This window comes from Octopus bimaculoides, chromosome 23 (assembly GCF_046866305.1).
Source record: "Octopus bimaculoides isolate indiv1 chromosome 23, ASM4686630v1, whole genome shotgun sequence".
Lineage (NCBI taxonomy): Eukaryota > Metazoa > Mollusca > Cephalopoda > Octopoda > Octopodidae > Octopus > Octopus bimaculoides.
In genome coordinates, this window is record NC_142950.1 from 7,193,536 (window position 1) to 7,217,900 (window position 24,365).

General features: G+C 44.0%; 1 protein-coding gene across 1 annotated transcript in view; it reads left to right on the forward strand.

Annotated features, from left to right (window-relative positions):
* The window catches only part of LOC106873854 (cerebellar degeneration-related protein 2-like), a 140,770-nt gene extending 116,455 nt beyond the window's left edge, over positions 1–24,315 (forward strand). The window contains exons 6-7 of the mRNA XM_089340015.1: positions 22,177–22,401; positions 23,599–24,315. Coding sequence (XP_089196141.1) covers positions 22,177–22,401; positions 23,599–24,120 — 747 coding nt within the window. The 3' untranslated portion in view covers positions 24,121–24,315. The remainder of the gene's footprint in view (positions 1–22,176; positions 22,402–23,598) is intronic.
* The last annotated feature ends 50 nt before the right edge of the window (positions 24,316–24,365 follow it).

Genomic DNA, 24,365 nt, shown 5'->3' on the forward strand with positions numbered 1-24,365 from the left:
ATTTACGTTCATTCGTTCGTTCGTTTGTACGTACGTATGCACTTTCGTTCTGTCGTTCGTACGCTCGTTCGTTCTTACGCACGGAATAAGGTACGTTCGTTCGTACTTACGTCGTTCGATCATTCGTTCGTGCGTACGTTCGTTCATTCATTCGTTCGTCCGTTCTTTCGCACATTCGTTCGTTCGTGCGTACGTACGTATGTACTTTCGTTCGTTCGTGTGTATGTACGAAAGGTCGTTCGTACGTACGTTCGTTTGTTCCTTCGTTCGTTCGTTCGGATGTACATACGTTCGTTCGTTTGTTCATCCTTTCATTCGTACGTATGGACTTATGTACGTACGTTCGTTCGTTCTTTCGTCCATCCGAACGTACGTTCGTTCGATCTTTCTTACTTACGAACTTTCTTTCGTTATTTCGTTTGTACTTTCGTACGTTCTTACGTTCGGTCGTCCGTTCGTTTCTTCGTTCGTACGAACGAACGAAAGTACATACGTACGTACACACGAACGAACGAATGTACGAAAGAACAAACGAACGAATGAATGAACGCACGTACGTACAATCGAACGACCGAACGTACATACGTATTTAGCTAAGTACGAACGAACGAAAGTGCGTACGTACGTACGTACGAACGATCGAATGAACGTACGTACGTACAAACGAACGAACGTACGAACTAACGAACATACGTGCAAACGATCGAACAAAGGAACGTACCTTATGTCCGTACGTACAAACGAACGAAAGAACGAACGAACGTACGTCCGTATTACGAACGATCGAACCTGCGTACGTACGTGCAAAAGAACGAACGGACGAACAAATGAACGAACGTACGTAAGTACAAACTTACGGACGAACGAACGTAAGAACGAATTAACGAACGTAAGTACGAACGAACGAAGGAAAGAACGAACGAGCGCACAAAAGAACCTACGAACGAAATAAACTTACGTACAAACGAACGAACGAATGAACGTACGTACGTACGAACGATCGAACGAACGTTCGTTCATCCGTTCATTCGTACATTCCTTCGTTCGTTTGTACGTACGTATGCAGATTCGATCGTTCGTATATACGTAATTACGTTCGTTCGTTCGTTTGTTCGCTCTTACGTTCGTTTGTTTGTACGTACGGACATAAGGTACGTTCCTTCGTTCGATCGTTCGTACCTACGTTCGTTCGTACGTACGTACGTTCTTTCGTTCATTCGAACGTACGTTCTTTTTTCCGAACGTACGTACGGACGTTCGTTTCGTTGGTTCGTTCGATCGTTCGTTATTTCGTTCATTCTTTCGTTCGATATTTTGTGTCTACGTACATACGTACGTACGTTCGTTCCATCGTTCGTCCTTCGTTTCGTTCGTTCTTTCTTTCGTTCTTACGTACGTACATTCATTCAATCATTCGTTCGTACGTACGTACTTACGTTGTTCGTTCGTTTGTACGCTCGTGCGTTCGTTCTTTTGTACGTACGGACATAAGGTACGTTCCTTCGTTCGATCGTTCGTACGTACTTATGTAAGTACGTTCGTTCGTACGTACGTTTGCACGTACGTTCGTTAGTTCGTACGTACGTTCTTCCGTTCGATCGTTTGTACGTACGTACGTTCATTCGTTCGTTTGTACGTACGTACGCCCTTTCTTTCGGTCGTTCGTACGCACTTTCGTTCGTTCGTTCTTACGCACGGACATATGGTACGTTCGTTCGTACGTTCTTACGCACGGACATAAGGTACGTTCGTTCTACTTACTTACGTAAATACGTACATACGTTCGGTCGTTTGATCATTCGTTCGTTCGTACGTACGAGCGTGCGTTCGTTCATTCTTTCGTACATACGAACGAATGAACGAGTGCACAAACGAACGCACGAGCGTACAAACGAACGTAAGTACGTACGTACGAACGGTCAAGCGAACGGACGAAAGTACATACGTACGTACGTACGCACGAACTAACGAACGAATGTACGAAAGAACGAACGAACGAATGAATGAACGAACGTACGCACGTACGAACGAACGTACATTATGTCCGTGCGTAAGAACGAACGAAAGTGCGTACGTACGTACAAACGAATGTACGTACGTACGAACGAAGGAACGTACCTTATGTCCGTACGTACAAACGAACGAACGAGCGTACGTCCGTATTACGAATGATCGAACCTGCGTACGTACGTGCAAATGGACGAACAAATGAACGATCGAACTCAGATACGTACCTACGTACACACGATCGAACGAAAAAACGTACGAACTAACGAACGAACGTACGTGCAAATGTACGTACGAACGAACATGCGTACGAACGAACGTATCTTATGTCCATACGTACAAACGAACGAAGGAACATACGTCCGTATTACGAACGATCGAACCTGCGTACGTACGTGTGAACGAACGGACGAACGAACGTAAGTACGAACTTATGAACGATCGAACGAACGTAAGAACGTACTAACGAATTAACGAACGTAAGTACAAACGAATGAACGAGCGCACAAAACAACGTACGAACGAAAAAAACTTACGTACAAACAAACGAACGAACGAAAGAAAAAGCAAACGAACGTACGTATGTACGTACGTGCGTACGAACATTCGAACGAACGATCTTTCGTACATACACAAGAACGTACGTACGTATGTACGAACGAACGAACGGAAGTACGTAGGAACATTCGAACGAACGACCTTTCGTACGTACCTACGAACGAATGAACGGACATACTTACGTACGTACGAAAGAACGTACGTTGTTACGTACGTATGTAAGTGCGTAAGTACAAACGAACGAAGATACGTACGAACCAACGAACGTACGTACGAACTAACGCACGTACGTAGGTGCGTGTCTGAGTTCGTTCGTTCATTCGTTCGTATTTACGTACGTTCGTTTATTTGTTCGTACGTACATACGGTCGTTCGTTTTCACGTACGTACGCAGGTTCGATCGTCCGTAATACGGACGTTCGTTCGTTCGTTTGTACGTACGGACATAAGGTACGTTCCTTCATTCGATCGTTCGTAAGTACGTTTGCACGTATGTTCGTTCGTTAGTTCGCACGTACGTACGTTCTTTCGTTCGATTGTTCGTTCGTTTGTACGTACGTTCATTCGTTCGTTCGAACGTACGTATGTACGTACATTCGTTCGTTTGTTTGTACGTACGTACGCACTTTCGTTCGTTCGTACTTATGTAAATGCGTACGTACGTTTGGTCGTTCGATCATTCGTTCGTTCGTACGTGCGTACGTTCGTTCATTCATTCCTTCTTTCGTTCGTTCGTGCGTACGTACGTATGTACTTTCGTTCGTACTTACGTACGTACGTTCGATCATTCATTCGTTCATTCATTCGTTCGTGCGTACGTACGTATGTACTTTCGTTCGCTCAATCGTTCGTTCGTACTTACGTACCTACGTACGTTCGTTCGTTCATTCGTTAGTTTGTTCGTTCGTTCGTACGTACTTACGTTCGTTCGTTCGATTGCACGCTCGTGCGTTCGTTCTTTTGTGCACTCGTTCATTCGTTCGTTCTTTCGTTCGTATGTACGAAAGAACGAATGATCGAACGACCGAACGTACGTACGTATTTACGTAAGTAAGTACGAACGAACGTAACTTATGTCCGTGTGTAAGAACGAACGAACGAAAGTGCGTACGTACGTACAAACAAACGAACGAATGTACGTACGTACGTACGATCGATCGAACGAACGAATGAACGTACGTACAAACGGAAGAACGGACGAACGAACGAAGGAACGTACCTTATTTCCGTACGTACAAACGAACGAACGAACGTACGTCCTTATTACGAACGATCGAACCTGCGTACGTACGTGCAAACGAACGAACGAATGTACGTACGTACGAATGAACGGACGAACAAATGAACGAACGCACGTAAGTACGAACTTACGAAGGAATGAACGATCGAACGAACGAACTCAGATACGTGCGTACGAACGAACGTAACGTACGAGCGAATTAATGAACGTAAGTACGAACGAACGAACGAGCGCACAAAAGAAGTACAAACGAAAAAAGCTTACGTACAAACGAACGAATGACCGAACGTACTTACATAAGTACGTACTAACAATCGAAAGAAGGAACGTACCTTGTGTCCGTACGTACGAACGAACAAACGAAAGAACGAACGAACCTGCGTACGTACGTACAAACGAACGAATGTACGTACGAACGGACGAATGAATGAACGTACGTATGTACGAACTTACGAACGAATGAACGATCGAGCGAACGAACTCAGATACGTACGTACGAACGAACAAACGAACGGACGACCGAACGTAAGAATGTACGAGTGTACAAAAGAACGAACTCACGAGCGTACAAACGAACGAACGAATAATCGAACGAACGTACGTACGCACGAATGAACGAACGAATGAACGTAAAAACGAACGAACGAAACGAAGGAACAAACGAACGAACGAATGTACGGACGAACGAATGAACGAACGTACGTACTTACGTTCGTTCGTTTGTACGTAATTTTTTTCGTTTGTACGTTCTTTTGTGCGCTCGTTCGTTCTTTCCTTCGTGTAATTACGTTCGTTAATTCGTTCGTACGTACGTAGGTACGTATCTGAGTTCGATCGTTCGTTCGTTCGTTTGCACGTACGTACGCAGGTTCGATCGTTCGTAATACGGACGTTCGTTCGTTTGTACGTACAGCCGTAAGGTACGTTCCTTCGTTCGTTAGTTCGTACGTGCGTACGTACTTTACGTTCGATCGTTCGTTCGTTTGTTCGTACGTATTTACGTTCATTCGTTCGTTCGTTTGTACGTACGTATGCACTTTCGTTCTGTCGTTCGTACGCTCGTTCGTTCTTACGCACGGAATAATGTACGTACGTTCGTACTTACGTCGTTCGATCATTCGTTCGTGCGTACGTTCGTTCATTCATTCGTTCGTCCGTTCTTTCGCACATTCGTTCGTCCGTTCTTTCGCACATTCGTTCGTTCGTGCGTACGTACGTATGTACTTTCATTCGTTCGCTCGATCGTTCGTTCGTGTGTACGTACGAAAGGTCGTTCGTTCGAATGTTCGTACGTACGTTCGTTTGTTCTTTCGTTCGTTTGTTCATTCATTCGTTCGGTCCTTTGTACGTACGTACGTAAGTTCGTTCGTTCGATTGTGTGTACGTTCGTTCGCATGTACATACGTTCATCCGTTCATTCGTACGTATGGACTTATGTACGTACGTTCGTTCGTTCTTTCGTCCATCCGAACGTACGTTCGTTCGATCGTTCTTACTTAAGAACTTTCTTTCGTTATTTCGTTTGTACTTTCGTACGTTCTTACGTTCGGTCGTCCGTTCGTTTCTTCGTTCGTACGAACGAACGAAAGTACATACGTACGTACAAACGAACGAACGAATGTACGAAAGAACGAACGAACGAATGAATGAACGAACGTACGCACGTACGTACAATCGAACGACCAAACGTACATACGTATTTACCTAAGTACGAACGAACGAAAGTGCGTACGAACGATCGAATGAACGTACGTACGTACAAACGAACGAACGTACGAACTAACGAACATACGTGCAAACGATCGAACAAAGGAACGTACCTTATGTCCGTACGTACAAACGAACGAAAGAGCGAACGAACGAACGTACGTCCGTATTACGAACGATCGAACTTGCGTACGTACGTGCAAACGAACGCACGGACGAACAAATGAACGAACGTACGTAAGTACAAACTTACGGACGAACGAACGTAAGAACGAATTAACGAACGTAAGTACGAACGAACGAAGGAAAGAACGAACGAGCGCACAAAAGAACCTACGAACGAAATAAACTTACGTACAAACGAACGAACGAATGAACGTAAGTACGTACGAACGATCGAACGAACGTTCGTTCATCCGTTCGTTCGTACATTCCTTCGTTCGTTTGTACGTACGTATGCAGATTCGATCGTTCGTACGTACGTACGTTCTTTCGTTCATTCGAACGTACGTATCTTCGTTCGTTTGTACTTACGTACGTAACTACGTACGTTCTTTCGTTAGTCCGTTCGAATGTTCTTACGTACGTTCGTCCTTTCGTTCGTTCGTTCTTTTTTACGAACGTACGTACGGACGTTCGTTTCGCTGGTTCGTTCGATCGTTCGTTATTTCGTTCATTCTTTCGTTCGATATTTCGTGTCTACGTACATACGTACGTACGTTCGTTCCATCGTTCGTTCTTTCTTTCGTTCTTACGTACGTACATTCATTCAATCATTCGTTCATACGCACGTACTTACGTTGTTCGTTCGTTTGTACGCTCGTGCGTTCGTTCTTTTGTACACTCGTTCAATCTTTCGTTCGTTCGTAAGTTCGTACTTACGTACGTTCGTTTGTACGTACGGACATAAGGTACGTTCCTTCGTTCGATCGTTCGTACGTACTTATGTAAGTACGTTCGTTAGTTCGTACGTACGTTCTTCCGTTCGATCGTTTGTACGTACGTACGTTCGTTCGTTCGTTTGTACGTACGTACGCACTTGCTTTCGGTCGTTCGTACGCACTTTCGTTCGTTCGTTCTTACGCACGGACATATGGTACGTTCGTTCGTACGTTCTTACGTAAGTACGTTTGCATGTATGTTCGTTCGTTAGTTCGCACGTACGTACGTTCTTTCGTTCGATTGTTCGTTCGTTTGTACGTACGTTCATTCGTTCGTTCGAACGTACGTATGTACGTACATTCGTTCGTTTGTTTGTACGTACGTACGCACTTTCGGTCGTTCGATCATTCGTTCGTTCGTACGTGCGTACGCTCGTTCATTCATTCCTTCTTTCGTTCGTTCGTGCGTACGTACGTATGTACTTTCGTTCGTACTTACGTACGTACGTTCGATCATTCGTTCGTTCGTGCGTACGTACGTATGTACTTTCGTTCGCTCAATCGTTCGTTCGTACTTACGTACCTACGTACGTTCGTTCGTTCATTCGTTAGTTTGTTCGTTCGTTCGTACGTACTTACGTTCCTTCGTTCGATTGCACGCTCGTGCGTTCGTTCTTTTGTGCACTCGTTCATTCGTTCGTATGTACGAAAGAACGAACGAACGAATGATCGAACGACCGAGCGTACGTACGTATTTACGTAAGTAAGTACGAACGAACGTAACTTATGTCCGTGTGTAAGAACGAACGAACGAACGAAGGAACGTACCTTATGTCCGTACGTACAAACGAACGAACGAACGTACGTCCTTATTACGAACGATCGAACCTGCGTACGTACGTGCAAACGAACGAACGAATGTACGAACGGACGAACAAATGAACGAACGCACGTAAGTACGAACTTACGAAGGAATGAACGATCGAACGAACGAACTCAGATACGTGCGTACGAACGAACGTAACGTACGAGCGAATTAATGAACGTAAGTACGAACGAACGAACGAGCGCACAAAAGAAGTACAAACGAAAAAAGCTTACGTACAAACGAACGAATGACCGAACGTACTTACATAAGTACGTACTAACAATCGAAAGAAGGAACGTACCTTGTGTCCGTACGTACGAACGAACAAACGAAAGAACGAACGAACCTGCGTACGTACGTACAAACGAACGAATGTACGTACGAACGGACGAATGAATGAACGAACGTACGTATGTACGAACTTACGAACGAATGAACGATCGAGCGAACGAACTCAGATACGTACGTACGAACGAACAAACGAACGGACGACCGAACGTAAGAATGTACGAACGAATGAACGAGTGTACAAAAGAACGAACTCACGAGCGTACAAACGAACGAACGAAACGATGGAACGAAGGAACAAACGAACGTACGTACATACAAACGAACGAAGGAATGTACGGACGAACGAATGAACGAACGTACGTACTTACGTTCGTTCGTTTGTACGTAATTTTTTTCGTTTGTACGTTCTTTTGTGCGCTCGTTCGTTCTTTCCTTCGTGTAATTACGTTCGTTAATTCGTTCGTACGTACGTAGGTACGTATCTGAGTTCGATCGTTCATTCGTTCGTTTGTTCATCCGTTCGTTCGTTTGCACGTACGTACGCAGGTTCGATCGTTCGTAATACGGACGTTCGTTCGTTTGTACGTACAACCGTAAGGTACGTTCCTTCGTTCGTTAGTTCGTACGTGCGTACGTACATTACGTTCGATCGTTCGTTCGTTTGTTCGTACGTATTTACGTTCATTCGTTCGTTCGTTTGTACGTACGTATGCACTTTCGTTCTGTCGTTCGTACGCTCGTTCGTTCTTACGCACGGAATAAGGTACGTTCGTTCGTACTTACGTCGTTCGATCATTCGTTCGTGCGTACGTTCGTTTATTCATTCGTTCGTCCGTTCTTTCGCACATTCGTTCGTCCGTTCTTTCGCACGAACGAACGAGCGCACAAAAGAACCTACGAACGAAATAAACTTACGTACGAACGAACGAATGAACGTAAGTACGTACGAACGATCAAACGAACGAACGTACGAACTAACGAACATACGTGCAAACGATCGAACAAAGGAACGTACCTTATGTCCGTATTACGAACGATCGAACCTGCGTACGTACGTGCAAACGAACGAACGGACGAACAAATGAACGAACGTACGTAAGTACAAACTTACGGACGAACGAACGTAAGAACGAATTAACGAACGTAAGTACGAACGAACGAAGGAAAGAACGAACGAGCGCACAAAAGAACCTACGAACGAAATAAACTTACGTACGAACGAACGAATGAACGTAAGTACGTACGAACGATCGAACGAACGTTCGTTCGTTTGATCGTTCGTACGTACTTACGTTCATCCGTTCGTTCGTACATTCCTTCGTTCGTTTGTACGTACGTATGCAGATTCGATCGTTCATATATACGTAATTACGTTCGTTCGTTCGTTCGTTCTTACGCACGGACATATGGTACGTTCGTTCGTACGTTCTTACGTAAGTATGTTCGTTCGTTAGTTCGCACGTACGTACGTTCTTTCGTTCGATTGTTCGTTCGTTTGTACGTACGTTCATTCGTTCGTTCGAACGTACGTATGTACGTACATTCGTTCGTTTGTTTGTACGTACGTACGCACTTTCGGTCGTTCGATCATTCGTTCGTTCGTGCGTACGTACGTATGTACTTTCGTTCGTTCGTGCGTACGTACGTATGTACTTTCGTTCGTTCGCTCGATCGTTCGTTCGTGTGTACGTACGAAAGGTCGTTCGTTCGAATGTTCGTACGTACGTTCGTTTGTTCTTTCGTTCGTTTGTTCATTCATTCGTTCGGTCCTTTGTACGTACGTACGTAAGTTCGTTCGATTGTGTGTACGTTCGTTCGCATGTACATACGTTCGTTCGTTTGTTCATCCTTTCATTCGTACGTATGGACTTATGTACGTACGTTCGTTCGTTCTTTCGTCCATCCGAACGTACGTTCGTTCGATCGTTCTTACTTACGAACTTTCTTTCGTTATTTCGTTTGTACTTTCGTACGTTCTTACGTTCGGTCGTCCGTTCGTTTCTTCGTTCGTACGAACGAACGAAAGTACATACGTACGTACACACGAACGAACGAATGTACGAAAGAACGAACGAATGAATGAACGAACGTACGCACGTACGTACAATCGAACGACCGAACGTAGATACGTATTTACCTAAGTACGAACGAAGGAAAGTGCGTACGTACGAACGATCGAATGAACGTACGTACGTACAAACGAACGAACGTACGAACTAACGAACATACGTGCAAACGATCGAACAAAGGAACGTACCTTATGTCCGTATTACGAACGATCGAACCTGCGTACGTACGTGCAAACGAACGAACGGACGAACAAATGAACGAACGTACGTAAGTACAAACTTACGGACGAACGAACGTAAGTACAAACTTACGGACGAACGAACGTAAGAACGAATTAACGAACGTAAGTACGAACGAACGAAGGAAAGAACGAACGAGCGCACAAAAGAACCTACGAACGAAATAAACTTACGTACGAACGAACGAATGAACGTAAGTACGTACGAACGATCGAACGAACGTTCGTTCATCCGTTCGTTCGTACATTCCTTCGTTCGTTTGTACGTACGTATGCAGATTCGATCGTTCATATATACGTAATTACGTTCGTTCGTTCGTTTGTTCGCTCTTACGTTCGTTTGTTTGTACGTACGGACGTAAGGTACGTTCCTTCGTTCGATCGTTCGTACCTACGTTCGTTCGTACGTACGTACGTTCTTTCGTTCATTCGAACGTACGTATCTTCGTTCATTTGTACTTACGTACGTAACTACGTACGTTCTTTCGTTAGTCCGTTCGAATGTTCCTACGTACGTTCGTCCTTTCGTTCGTTCATTCTTTTTTACGGACGTTCGTTTCGCTGGTTCGTTCGATCGTTCGTTATTTCGTTCATTCTTTCGTTCGATATTTCGTGTCTACGTACATACGTACGTACGTTCGTTCCATCGTTCGTCCTTCGTTTCGTTCGTTCTTTCTTTCGTTCTTACGTACGTACATTCATTCAATCATTCGTTCATTCGTGCGTACGTACGTACTTACGTTGTTCGTTCGTTTGTACGCTCGTGCGTTCGTTCTTTTGTACACTCGTTCAATCTTTCGTTCGTTCGTAAGTTCGTACTTGCGTACGTTCGTTTGTACGTACGGACATAAGGTACGTTCCTTCGTTCGATCGTTCGTACGTACTTATGTAAGTACGTTCGTTCGTACGTACGTTCGTTAGTTCGTACGTACGTTCTTCCGTTCGATCGTTTGTACGTACGTACGTTCGTTCGTTCGTTTGTACGTACGTACGCACTTTCTTTCGGTCGTTCGTACGCACTTTCGTTCGTTCGTTCTTACGCACGGACATATGGTACGTTCGTTCGTACGTTCTTACGCACGGACATAAGGTACGTTCGTTCTACTTACTTACGTAAATACGTACATACGTTCGGTCGTTTGATCATTCGTTCGTTCGTACGTACGAGCGTGCGTTCGTTCATTCTTTCGTACATACGAACGAATGAACGAGTGCACAAACGAACGCACGAGCGTACAAACGAACGTAAGTACGTACGTACGAACGGTCTAGCGAACGGACGAAAGTACATACGTACGTACGTTCGCACGAACTAACGAACGAACGAATGAATGAACGAGCGTACGCACGTACGAACGAAAGAATGTTCGAACGACCGAACGTATTTACGTAAGTAAGTACGAACGATCGAACGAACGAACGTACATTATGTCCGTGCGTAAGAACGAACGAAAGTGCGTACGTACGTACAAACGAATGTACGTACGTACGAACGAAGGAACGTACCTTATGTCCGTACGTACAAACGAACGAACGAACGTACGTCCGTATTACGAATGATCGAACCTGCGTACGTACGTGCAAACGAACGAATGGACGAACAAATGAACGATCGAACTCAGATACGTACCTACGTACACACGATCGAACGAAAAAACGTACGAACTAACGAACGAACGAACGTACGTGCAAATGTACGTACGAACGTACGTACTTACGTAAGCACGTACGTACGAACGTACCTTATGTCCATACGTACGAACGAAGGAACATACGTCCGTATTACGAACGATCGAACCTGCGTACGTACGTGTGAACGAACGGACGAACGAACTTTTGAACGATCGAACGAACGTAAGAACGTACTAACGAATTAACGAACGTAAGTACAAACGAATGAACGAGCGCACAAAACAACGTACGAACGAAAAAAACTTACGTACAAACCAACGAACGAACGAAAGAAAAAGAAAACGAACGTACGTATGTACGTACGTACGAACATTCGAACGAACGATCTTTCGTACATACACAAGAACGTACGTACGTATGTACGAACGAAGGAACGGAAGTACGTAGGAACATTCGAACGAACGACCTTTCGTACGTACCTACGAACGAATGAACGGACGTACGAACGACCGAACGAAAGAACGTACGTATGTAAGTGCGTAAGTACAAACGAACGAAGATACGTACGAACCAACGAACGTACGTACGAACTAACGCACGTACGTAGGTGCGTGTCTGAGTTCGTTCGTTCATTCGTTCGTATTTACGTACGTTCGTTTATTTGTTCGTCCGTTCGTACGTACATACGTTCGTTCGTTTGCACGTACGTACGCAGGTTCGATCGTCCGTAATACGGACGTTCGTTCGTTCGTTTGTACGTACGGACATAATGTACGTTCCTTCATTCGATCGTTCGTAAGTACGTTTGCACGTATGTTCGTTCGTTAGTTCGCACGTACGTACGTTCTTTCGTTCGAACGTACGTATGTACGTACATTCGTTCGTTTGTTTGTACGTACGTACGCACTTTCGTTCGTTCGTACTTACTTATGTAAATGCGTACGTACGTTTGGTCGTTCGTTCGTACGTGCGTACGTTCGTTCATTCATTCCTTCTTTCGTTCGTTCGTGCGTACGTACGTATGTACTTTCGTTCGTACTTACGTACGTACGTTCGATCATTCGTTCGTTCGTTCGTTCGTGCGTACGTACGTATGTACTTTCGTTCGCTCGATCGTTCGTTCGTACTTACGTACCTACGTACGTTCGTTCGTTCATTCGTTAGTTTGTTCGTTCGTACGTACTTACGTTCGTTCGTTCGATTGCACGCTTGTGCGTTTGTTCTTTTGTGCACTCGTTCATTCGTTCGTTCTTTCGTTCGTATGTACGAAAGAACGAACGAACGAATGATCGAACGACCGAACGTACGTACGTATTTACGTAAGTAAGTACGAACGAACGTAACTTATGTCCGTGTGTAAGAACGAACGAACGAAAGTGCGTACGTACGTACGAACGAATGTACGTACGTACGATCGATCGAACGAACGAATGAACGTACGTACGTACAAACGGAAGAACGGACGAACGAACGAAGGAACGTACCTTATGTCCGTACGTACAAACGAACGAACGAACGTACGTCCTTATTACGAACGATCGAACCTGCGTACGTACGTGCAAACGAACGAACGAATGTACGTACGTACGAACGAACGGACGAACAAATGAACGAACGCACGTAAGTACGAACTTACGAAGGAATGAACGATCGAACGAACGAACTCGGATACGTGCGTACGAACGAACGTAACGTACGAGCGAATTAATGAACGTAAGTACGAACGAACGAACGAGCGCACAAAAGAAGTACAAACGAAAAAAGCTTACGTACAAACGAACGAATGACCGAACGTACTTACATAAGTACGTACTAACAATCGAAAGAAGGAACGTACCTTGTGTCCGTACGTACGAACGAACAAACGAAAGAACGAACGAACCTGCGTACGTACGTACAAACGAACGAATGTACGCACGAACGGACGAATGAATGAACGAACGTACGTATGTACGAACGAATGAACGATCGAGCGAACGAACTCAGATACGTACGTACGAACGAACAAAGGAACGGACGACCGAACGTAAGAATGTACGAACGAATGAACGAGTGTACAAAAGAACGAACTCACGAGCGTACAAACGAACGAACGAATAATCGAACGAACGTACGTACGCACGAATGAACGAACGTACATACGTAAAAACGAACGAACGAAACGATGGAACGAAGGAACAAACGAACGTACGTACATACAAACGAACGAAGGAATGTACCGACGAACGAATGAACGAACGTATGTACTTACGTTCGTTCGTTTGTACGTAATTTTTTTCGTTTGTACGTTCTTTTGTGCGCTCGTTCGTTCTTTCCTTCGTGTAATTACGTTCGTTAATTCGTTCGTACGTACGTAGGTACGTATCTGAGTTCGATCGTTCATTCGTTCGTTCGTTTGCACGTACGTACGCAGGTTCGATCGTTCGTAATACGGACATTCGTTCGTTTGTACGTACAGCCGTAAGGTACGTTCCTTCGTTCGTTAGTTCGTACGTGCGTACGTACATTACGTTCGATCGTTCGTTCGTTTGTTCGTACGTATTTACGTTCATTCGTTCGTTCGTTTGTACGTACGTATGCACTTTCGTTCTGTCGTTCGTACGCTCGTTCGTTCTTACGCACGGAATAAGGTACGTTCGTTCGTACTTACGTCGTTCGATCATTCGTTCGTGCGTACGTTCTTTCGTTCATTCGAACGTACGTATCTTCGTTCGTTTGTACTTACGTACGTAACTACGTACGTTCTTTCGTTAGTCCGTTCGAATGTTCCTACGTACGTTCGTCCTTTCGTTCGTTCGTTCGAACGTACATACTTACGTACGTCCGTTCGTTCGTACATATGTACGTTCTTTCGTTCGTACGTACGTACATACGCACATTCGTTTGCTTTTTCTTTCGTTCGTTCGATATTTCGTGTCTACGTACATACGTACGTACGTTCGTTCCATCGTTTGTCCTTCGTTTCGTTCGTTCTTTCTTTCGTTCTTACGTACGTACATTCATTCAATCATTCGTTCATTCGTGCGTACGTACGTACTTACGTTGTTCGTTCGTTTGTACGCTCGTGCGTTCGTTCTTTTGTACACTCGTTCAATCTTTCGTTCATTCGTAAGTTCGTACTTACGTACGTTCGTTTGTACGTACGGACATAAGGTACGTTCCTTCGTTCGATCGTTCGTTCGTTAGTTCGTACGTACGTTCTTCCGTTCGATCGTTTGTACGTACGTACGTTCATTCGTTCGTTCGTTTGTACGTACGTACGCACTTTCTTTCGGTCGTTCGTACGCACTTTCGTTCGTTCGTTCTTACGCACGGACATATGGTACGTTCGTTCGTACGTTCTTACGCACGGACATAAGGTACGTTCGTTCTACTTACTTACGTAAATACGTACATACGTTCGGTCGTTTGATCATTCGTTCGTTCGTACGTACGAGCGTGCGTTCGTTCATTCTTTCGTACATACGAACGAATGAACGAGTGCACAAACGAACGCACGAGCGTACAAACGAACGTAAGTACGTACGTACGAACGGTCTAGCGAACGGACGAAAGTACATACGCACGTACGTTCGCACGAACTAACGAAATAATGTACGAAAGAACGAACGAATGAATGAACGAACGTACGCACGTACGAACGAAAGAATGTTCGAACGACCGAACGTATTTACGTAAGTAAGTACGAACGATCGAACGAACGAACGTATATTATGTCCGTGCGTAAGAACGAACGAAAGTGCGTACGTACGTACAAACGAATGTACGTACGTACGAACGAAGGAACGTACCTTATGTCCGTACGTACAAACGAACGAACGAACGTACGTCCGTATTACGAATGATCGAACCTGCGTACGTACGTGCAAACGAACGAATGAACGATCGAACTCAGATACGTACCTACGTACACACGATCGAACGAAAAAACGTACGAACTAACGAACGAACGTACGTGAAAATGTACGTACGAACGAACGAACGTACGTACTTACGTAAGCACGAACGTACCTTATGTCCATACGTACAAACGAACGAAGGAACATACGTCCGTATTACGAACGATCGAACCTGCGTACGTACGTGTGAACGAACGGACGAACGAACGTAAGTACGAACTTATGAACGATCGAACGAACGTAAGAACGTACTAACGAACGTAAGTACAAACGAATGAACGAGCGCACAAAACAACGTACGAACGAAAAAAACTTACGTACAAACGAACGAACGAACGAAAGAAAAAGAAAACGAACGTACGTAGGTGCGTGTCTGAGTTCGTTCGTTCATTCGTTCGTATTTACGTACGTTCGTTTATTTGTTCGTCCGTTCGTACGTACATACGTTCGTTCGTTTGCACGTACGTACGCAGGTTCGATCGTCCGTAATACGGACGTTCGTTCGTTCGTTTGTACGTACGGACATAAGGTACGTTCCTTCATTCGATCGTTCGTAAGTACGTTTGCACGTATGTTCGTTCGTTAGTTCGCACGTACGTACGTTCTTTCGTTCGATTGTTCGTTCGAACGTACGTATGTACGTACATTCGTTCGTTTGTTTGTACGTACGTACGCACTTTCGTTCGTTCGTACTTACTTATGTAAATGCGTACGTACGTTTGGTCGTTCGTTCGTACGTGCGTACGTTCGTTCATTCATTCCTTCTTTCGTTCGTTCGTGCGTACGTACGTATGTACTTTCGTTCGTACTTACGTACGTACGTTCGATCATTCGTTCGTTCGTTCGTGCGTACGTACGTATGTACTTTCGTTCGCTCGATCGTTCGTTCGTACTTACGTACCTACGTACGTTCGTTCGTTCATTCGTTAGTTTGTTCTTTCGTACGTACTTACGTTCGTTCGTTCGATTTCACGCTCGTGCGTTCGTTCTTTTGTGCACTCGTTCATTCGTTCGTTCTTTCGTTCGTATGTACGAAAGAACGAACGAACGAATGATCGAACGACCGAACGTACGTACGTATTTACGTAAGTAAGTACGAACGAACGTAACTTATGTCCGTGTGTAAGAACGAACGAACGAAAGTGCGTACGTACGTACAAACAAACGAACGAATGTACGTACGTACGATCGATCGAACGAACGAATGAACGTACGTACGTACAAACGGAAGAACGGACGAACGAACGAAGGAACGTACCTTATGTCCGTACGTATAAACGAACGAACGAACGTACGTCCTTATTACGAACGATCGAACCTGCGTACGTACGTGCAAACGAACGAACGAATGTACGTACGTACGAACGAACGGACGAACAAATGAACGAACGCACGTAAGTACGAACTTACGAAGGAATGAACGAACGAACGAGCGCACAAAAGAAGTACAAACGAAAAAAGCTTACGTACAAACGAACGAATGACCGAACGTACTTACATAAGTACGTACTAACAATCGAAAGAAGGAACGTACCTTGTGTCCGTACGTACGAACGAACAAACGAAAGAACGAACGAACCTGCGTACGTACGTACAAACGAACGAATGTACGTACGAACGGACGAATGAATGAACGAACGGACGTATGTACGAACGAATGAACGATCGAGCGAACGAACTCAGATACGTACGTACGAACGAACAAACGAACGGACGACCGAACGTAAGAATGTACGAACGAATGAACGAGTGTACAAAAGAACGAACTCACGAGCGTACAAACGAACGAACGTACGTACGCACGAATGAACGAACGTACATACGTAAAAACGAACGAACGAAACGATGGAACGAAGGAACAAACGAACGTACGTACATACAAACGAACGAAGGAATGTACGGACGAACGAATGAACGAACGTACGTACTTACGTTCGTTCGTTTTTACGTAATCTTTTTCGTTTGTACGTTCTTTTGTGCGCTCGTTCGTTCGTACTTACGTCGTTCGATCATTCGTTCGTGCGTACGTTCTTTCGTTCATTCGAACGTACGTATCTTCGTTCGTTTGTACTTACGTACGTAACTACGTACGTTCTTTCGTTAGTCCGTTCGAATGTTCCTACGTACGTTCGTCCTTTCGTTCGTTCGTTCGAACGTACATACTTACGTACGTCCGTTCGTTCGTACATATGTACGTTCTTTCGTTCGTACGTACGTACATACGCACATTCGTTTGCTTTTTCTTTCGTTCGCTCGCTCGTTTGTACCTACGTACGTAAGTTCGTTCGTTTGTATGTACGTACGTTCGTTCGTATGTGCGTACGTTCGTTCGTATGTGCATACGTTCGTTCGTTTGTTCGTACGTACGTTCGTTCGTTCTTTTTTACGAACGTACGTACGGACGTTCGTTTCGCTGGTTCGTTCGATCGTTCGTTATTTCGTTCATTCTTTCGTTCGATATTTCGTGTCTACGTACATACGTACGTACGTTCGTTCCATCGTTCGTCCTTCGTTTCGTTCGTTCTTACGTACGTACATTCATTCAATCATTCGTTCATTCGTGCGTACGTACGTACTTACGTTGTTCGTTCGTTTGTACGCTCGTGCGTTCGTTCTTTTGTACACTCGTTCAATCTTTCGTTCGTTCGTAAGTTCGTACTTACGTACGTTCGTTTGTACGTACGGACATAAGGTACGTTCCTTCGTTCGATCGTTCGTACGTACTTGTGTAAGTACGTTCGTTCGTACGTACGTTCGTTAGTTCGTACGTACGTTCTTCCGTTCGATCGTTTGTACGTACGTACGTTCATTCGTTCGTTTGTACGTACGTACGCACTTTCTTTCGGTCGTTCGTACGCACTTTCGTTCGTTCGTTCTTACGCACGGACATAAGGTAAGTTCGTTCTACATACTTACGTAAATACGTTCGGTCGTTTGATCATTCGTTCGTTCGTACGTACGAGCGTGCGTTCGTTCATTCTTTCGTACATACGAACGAATGAACGAGTGCACAAACGAACGCACGAGCGTACAAACGAACGAACGTAAGTACGTACGTACGAACGATCTAGCGAACGGACGAAAGTACATACGTACGTACGCACGCACGAACTAACGTACGAATGTACGAAAGAACGAACGAACGAATGAACGAACGTACGCACGTACGAACGAAAGAATGTTCGAACGACCGATCGAACGAACGTACATTTTGTCCGTGCGTAAGAACGAACGAAAGTGCGTACGTACGTACAAACGAATGTACGTACGTACGAACGATCGAACGAAGGAACGTACTTTATGTCCGTACGTACAAACGAACGAACGTCCGTATTACGAATGATCGAACCTGCGTACGTACGTGCAAACGAACGAATGGACGAACAAATGAACGATCGAACTCAGATACGTACCTACGTACACACGATCGAACGAAAAATCGTACGAACTAACAAACGAACGTACGTGCAAATGTACGTACGAACGAACGAACGTACTTACGTAAGCACGTACCTTATGTCCATACGTACAAACGAACGAAGGAACATACGTCCGTATTACGAACGATCGAACCTGCGTACGTACGTGTGAACTAACGTAAGTACGAACTTATGAACGATCGAACGAACGTACTAACGAATGAACGAGCGCACAAAACAACGTACGAACGAAAAAAACTTACGTACAAACGAACGAAAGAAAAAGCAAACGAACGTACGTACGAACATTCGAACGAACGATCTTTCGTACATACACAAGAACGTACGTACGTATGTACGAACGAACGAACAGAAGTACGTAGGAACATTCGAACGAACGACCTTTCGTACGTACCTCCGAACGAATGAACGGACGTACGAACGACCGAACGAAAGAACGTACGTTGATACGTACGTATGTAAGTGTGTAAGTACAAACGAACGAAGATACGTACGAACCAACGAACGAAAGAACGAACGTACGTACGAACCAACGAACGAACTAACGCACGTACGTAGGTGCGTGTCTGAGTTCGTTCGTATTTACGTACGTTCGTTTATTTGTTCGTACGTACATACGTTCGTTCGTTTGCACGTACGTACGCAGGTTCGATCGTCCGTAATACGGACGTTCGTTCGTTTGTACGTATGGAGATAAGGTACGTTCCTTCATTCGATCGTTCGTAAGTACGTTTGCACGTATGTTCGTTCGTTAGTTCGCACGTACGTACGTTCTTTCGTTCGTTCGTTTGTACGTACGTTCATTCGTTCGTTCGAACGTACGTATGTACGTACATTCGTTCGTTTGTTTGTACGTACGTACGCACTTTCGTTCGTTCGTACTTACTTATGTAAATGCGTACGTACGTTTGGTCGTTCGATCATTCGTTCGTTCGTACGTTCGTTCATTCATTCCTTCTTTAGTTCGTACGTGCGTACGTACGTATGTACTTTCGTTCGTACTTACGTACGTTCGTTCGTTCGTTCATTCGTACGTACTTACGTTCGATTGTACGCTCGTTCTTTTGTGCACTCGTTCATTCGTATGTACGAAAGAACGAACGAACGAATGATCGAACGACCGAACGTACGTATTTACGTAAGTAAGTACGAACGAACGAACGTACGTCTTTATTACGAACGATCGAACCTGCGTACGTACGTGCAAACGAACGAATTTATGTACGTACGAACGAACGGACGAACAAATGAACGAACGAACGTAAGAACGTACGAACGAAATAATGAACGTAAGTACGAACGAACGAGCGCACAAAAGAAGTACGAACGAAAAAAACTTACGTACAAACGAACGAACGTACTTACGTAAGTACGTACGAAGGTTCGAGCGTTCGTAATACGTACGTTCGCTCTTTCGTTTGTTCGTTCGTTTGTAAGTACGTACATAAGGTACGTACTTACGTAAGTTCGTATTTACTAACGTACGTATGTACGTTCGTAGGTGCGTATCTTCGTTCGTTTGAACTTACGTACGATCTTTCGTACCTACGTAAGTACGTCCGTTCATTCGTTAGTTCGTTCTTTCTTTCGAATGTTCCGACGTACGTTCGTTCGGTTGTTCGAAGGTACATACTTACGTTCGTTCGTACGTATCTTCGTTCGTTTGAACTTACGTACGATCTTTCGTTCGTACCTACGTAAGTACGTCCGTTCATTCGTTAGTTTGTTCTTTCGTTCGTACGTACGTACGAAAGATCGTTCGTTCGAATGTTCCGACGTACGTTCGTTCGGTCGTTCTTTAGAAGGTACATACTTACGTAAGTATGTATGTTCATTCTTTCGTTCGTTTGTTCGTACGTTCGTTCTTTCATCCATCCGTACGCATGTACATACGTACGTTCGTAGGGAATTTCGATCGTTGTTACCTTCGAACGTTCGTTCATTTATTCGTTATTTCATTCGTTTGTTCGGACGTACGTTCGTTCTTTCGCTCGTACATACGTTCGTTCATTTGTTCGTTCCTTCGTTCGTTTGTACTTACGTACGTACGTTCTTTCGTTCGTACGTACGTCCGTTCATTCGTTAGTTGGTTCTTTCGTTTGTTCGTACCTTCTTTTGTACGCTTGTTCATTCGTTCTTTCGTTCGTATGTACTTACGTGCGTTCGTCCGTAAGTTCGTACTTACGTTCGTTCGTACGTACGTACGTAGTTTTTTTCGTACGTTCGTTCGTTTCGCTCGTTCTTTCCTTCGTTCGTTCGTTTTTTTCTTACGTACGTACAAACGTTCATTTGTTTATTCGTTCGTTCGTAAGTTCGTGCGAACGTACGTACGTTTGTTCGATATTTGATGTCTACATACATACGTACGTTAGTTCGTTCATTCATTCGTCCGTTCCTTTGTTGGTCCGTTCGTTCATTCTTTCTTTCGTTCGTTCGTACGGACATAAGGTACGTTCATTAGTTCGATCGTTCGTACGTACGTACTTAAGTAAGTACGTACGTTCGTTAGTTCGTACTTACGTTCGTTCATTCGTTTGTACGTACCTTAGGTACGTTCGTTCGTTCGTACATACATTCATTAGTTCGTTTGTACGTACGTACGCAATTTCGTTCGTTCGTTCGTTCTTTCTTTCGTTCGTACGTACGTACGTTCGTTCGTTTGTACGTACCTTCATTCGTTCGTTCGTTTGTATGTACGTACGCACTTTCGTTCGTTCGTTCTTATGTACGGACATAGGGTACGTTCGTTCGTACGTACATTCATTAGTTCGTTTGTACGTACGTACGCACTTTCGTTCGTTCGTTCGTACATACGTACGTTCGTTCGTTTGTACGTACGTTTTTTTCGTTCGTTCGTTCGTTCTTTTGTACGCTCGTTCGTACCATGTGGTTGGGAAGCAAGCTTCTTACCAGACTGCCATTTTGTGTATTATAGAAGTATAAGCAATTTTATTGCAGATAAATTTTAACAAGAAAATATCATATGGATCCTAGTTGAGAACAACTGCTCAGTATGGTCACTCAGTCTGCTAGAAATAACTCATATTTCTCTCCAATCACAGTTGACATCAGTGGTTCTCAACCATCTTTTTTCCGTGGACCCCTTCAAACCCCCATTTTACTCTACTGGACCTCCACTGCTATTAACTGTATATATAAAAAAAATCTTACTGTGTTTTTATAATTAAATATTTTGTATATTGTAGAAGTATAAGTGATTTATTGTAGAGAAACTTCAACAACGAAATCTTATTGCTCCCACCAAGGGTCATATGGACCTCCAGTTGAGAGCCACTTATCTAATGGTTCTGCTAATATCTCTCACTAATACCTGTTGTGTTGTAGGTAGCTGTATTGATCCAAGACAATCAAAATTTGGAAGCCAAAGTTGAAGAGTTGGAGAAGAGGTTGATGGACACAAACAAATTAGAGGCGGAACTGAAGCAGTTACAACTACGATCCGAAAAGGTGTGTCGTCGTTGTGGTAATGAAATCAAACCATGTCTACCAGCTGGAGTCCTTGGCAAAGAAGTGGAGCATGATGAACCACAGATGACAAGTGAAGGCAAGGTATGTACATCAAGCTAAGCTTTGTCCGATGTAGTTTTCGTACAGATCTACAAGCATGAGATGTTTTGGTGATGCATATTTTCGATTGTCTTACTCTCAACATCATCATCATTCAATGTCTGTTGTCGTCCATGCTGGCATGGGCTGGACAGTTTGACTAGGGCTGGTAAGTTGAAGGGCTGCATCAGACTCCAATCTGATTTAGCATGGTTTCTACAAGTGGATGCCAACCATTCCAAAAATGTAATGTGTACTTTTACATGCCACTGGTACAGGTGCCAGTTGCATGATACTAGTATCTACCATGACTACAATTTCACTTGGCTTGATGGGTCTTCTCAAGTATGGCATATTGCCAAAGGCCTCAGTCATTTGTCATTGCCTCCGTGAGGCCCAACGCTTGAAAGGTGCTTTTTATATGACACTGGCATTGGCTATGACTACAATTTCACTTCGCTTGACAGGTCTTCTCAAGCACAGCATATCACCAAAGGTCTCAGTCACTAGTCATTGCATCTGTGAGGTCCAATGATTGAAGACCATGCTTCACTGCCTCATCCCATGTCTTCCTGGGTCTACCTCTCAGATGTTTTAATGTTCCTTTTGTTTCAATGTTTCCCCAATGCTCTCTCTTAGTTTATATGTGAGAGCATTTAATTATTATGTTGGTTCCTCTATCTGTATGTGTATATTTCTGTACATGTGTGCATGCTTGTGTCTAGTGCTAAAATGAACTGCTAAGTTATAGTAACATAAACAAACCAACACTGATTGTCAAGTGGTGGAAGGGATAAACACACACACACACACACACACGAAAGAGTCCAATAAAATATGTACCAAGCTTTTAAAAAGTGATGTACAGGGGTCAATACATTCGACTAAAAGTGCCCCAGTATGGCTGCAGCCTAGTGACTGAAACAAGCAAAAGATAAAAGAATATATATTTATACATGACAGGCTTTGGTTGGCATGGGACTATAGTGGAAGACACTTGCCCAAGGTGCATTGCAGTAGGACCGAACCTGGAACTATGTAGTTAAAAAGCAAACTTCTTATCATTCAGCCATGCCAGTATATTAGATCAATTTTCTTGTCTCGGATGCTATCAAGTTGTTTTTTGCTTTAGCAAATTCCAAACCAGTGTTCCTAAATCTAAAGATGTTATTTTGGTCTCCTTTCTCTATTTTTCTGCAGGTTGCACGTTTAGAGGATGGTGGCAGTGTGTATGGTAGTAATGAATCTATTCACAAAGTCCTCATGGAGACTCGGGAACAACTGTCAGGCAACGGTGTACAGTCTAATGTCTCCATTCTCAGTGAGCTCGAGTCACAGTACTACGCTCTATGTCAAAAATACGAGTCTCTCCTGCAGCACAAATTGCGGAGACCTCGATCAGGTACAGACTTTGATGAAGATGAAGCCGACAGGAATTTCCGTGTTTCGCACAAGGAAGTGCAGACCCTCCTTGTAAACCTGCATCGCTGTGTCGAGGTGAATACAGACGTTGGAGACTCCACGACAAGCCCACCACCGTATCGGTCCCTTTTCAAAGACATCTTTGCTACCCTGCGCAAATCTCGAATCGAAGAGTCTCCAGAACAGCAACCGGCCCCCACTGCAAATCAGGGCTCACAGCAATCAAAATCAGCCACTGGTACACCGATAACCACTCCTATAACAGAAGATAGTCCAATGACAAAGAGTGCTCATGCATGAAAATATATCGAGAAATAGAAAACCAATTAAAAACTGCTCAATATTTTATTTTATGTTATTTTCCTTGCAGCAGCCTACAAACCATGATGGAATAGTTCTTTGTTAACGTCATGTTTGTAAAATCCGATTTTGTACAGTCCGATGATGATCTTCATCAACAGGTGTCGTATTAAAGAGCAATGAAATTGTTTTAAATGTAATATTTTAGACAACAGATGATAAGGCTTAATATTTCATCGATATCG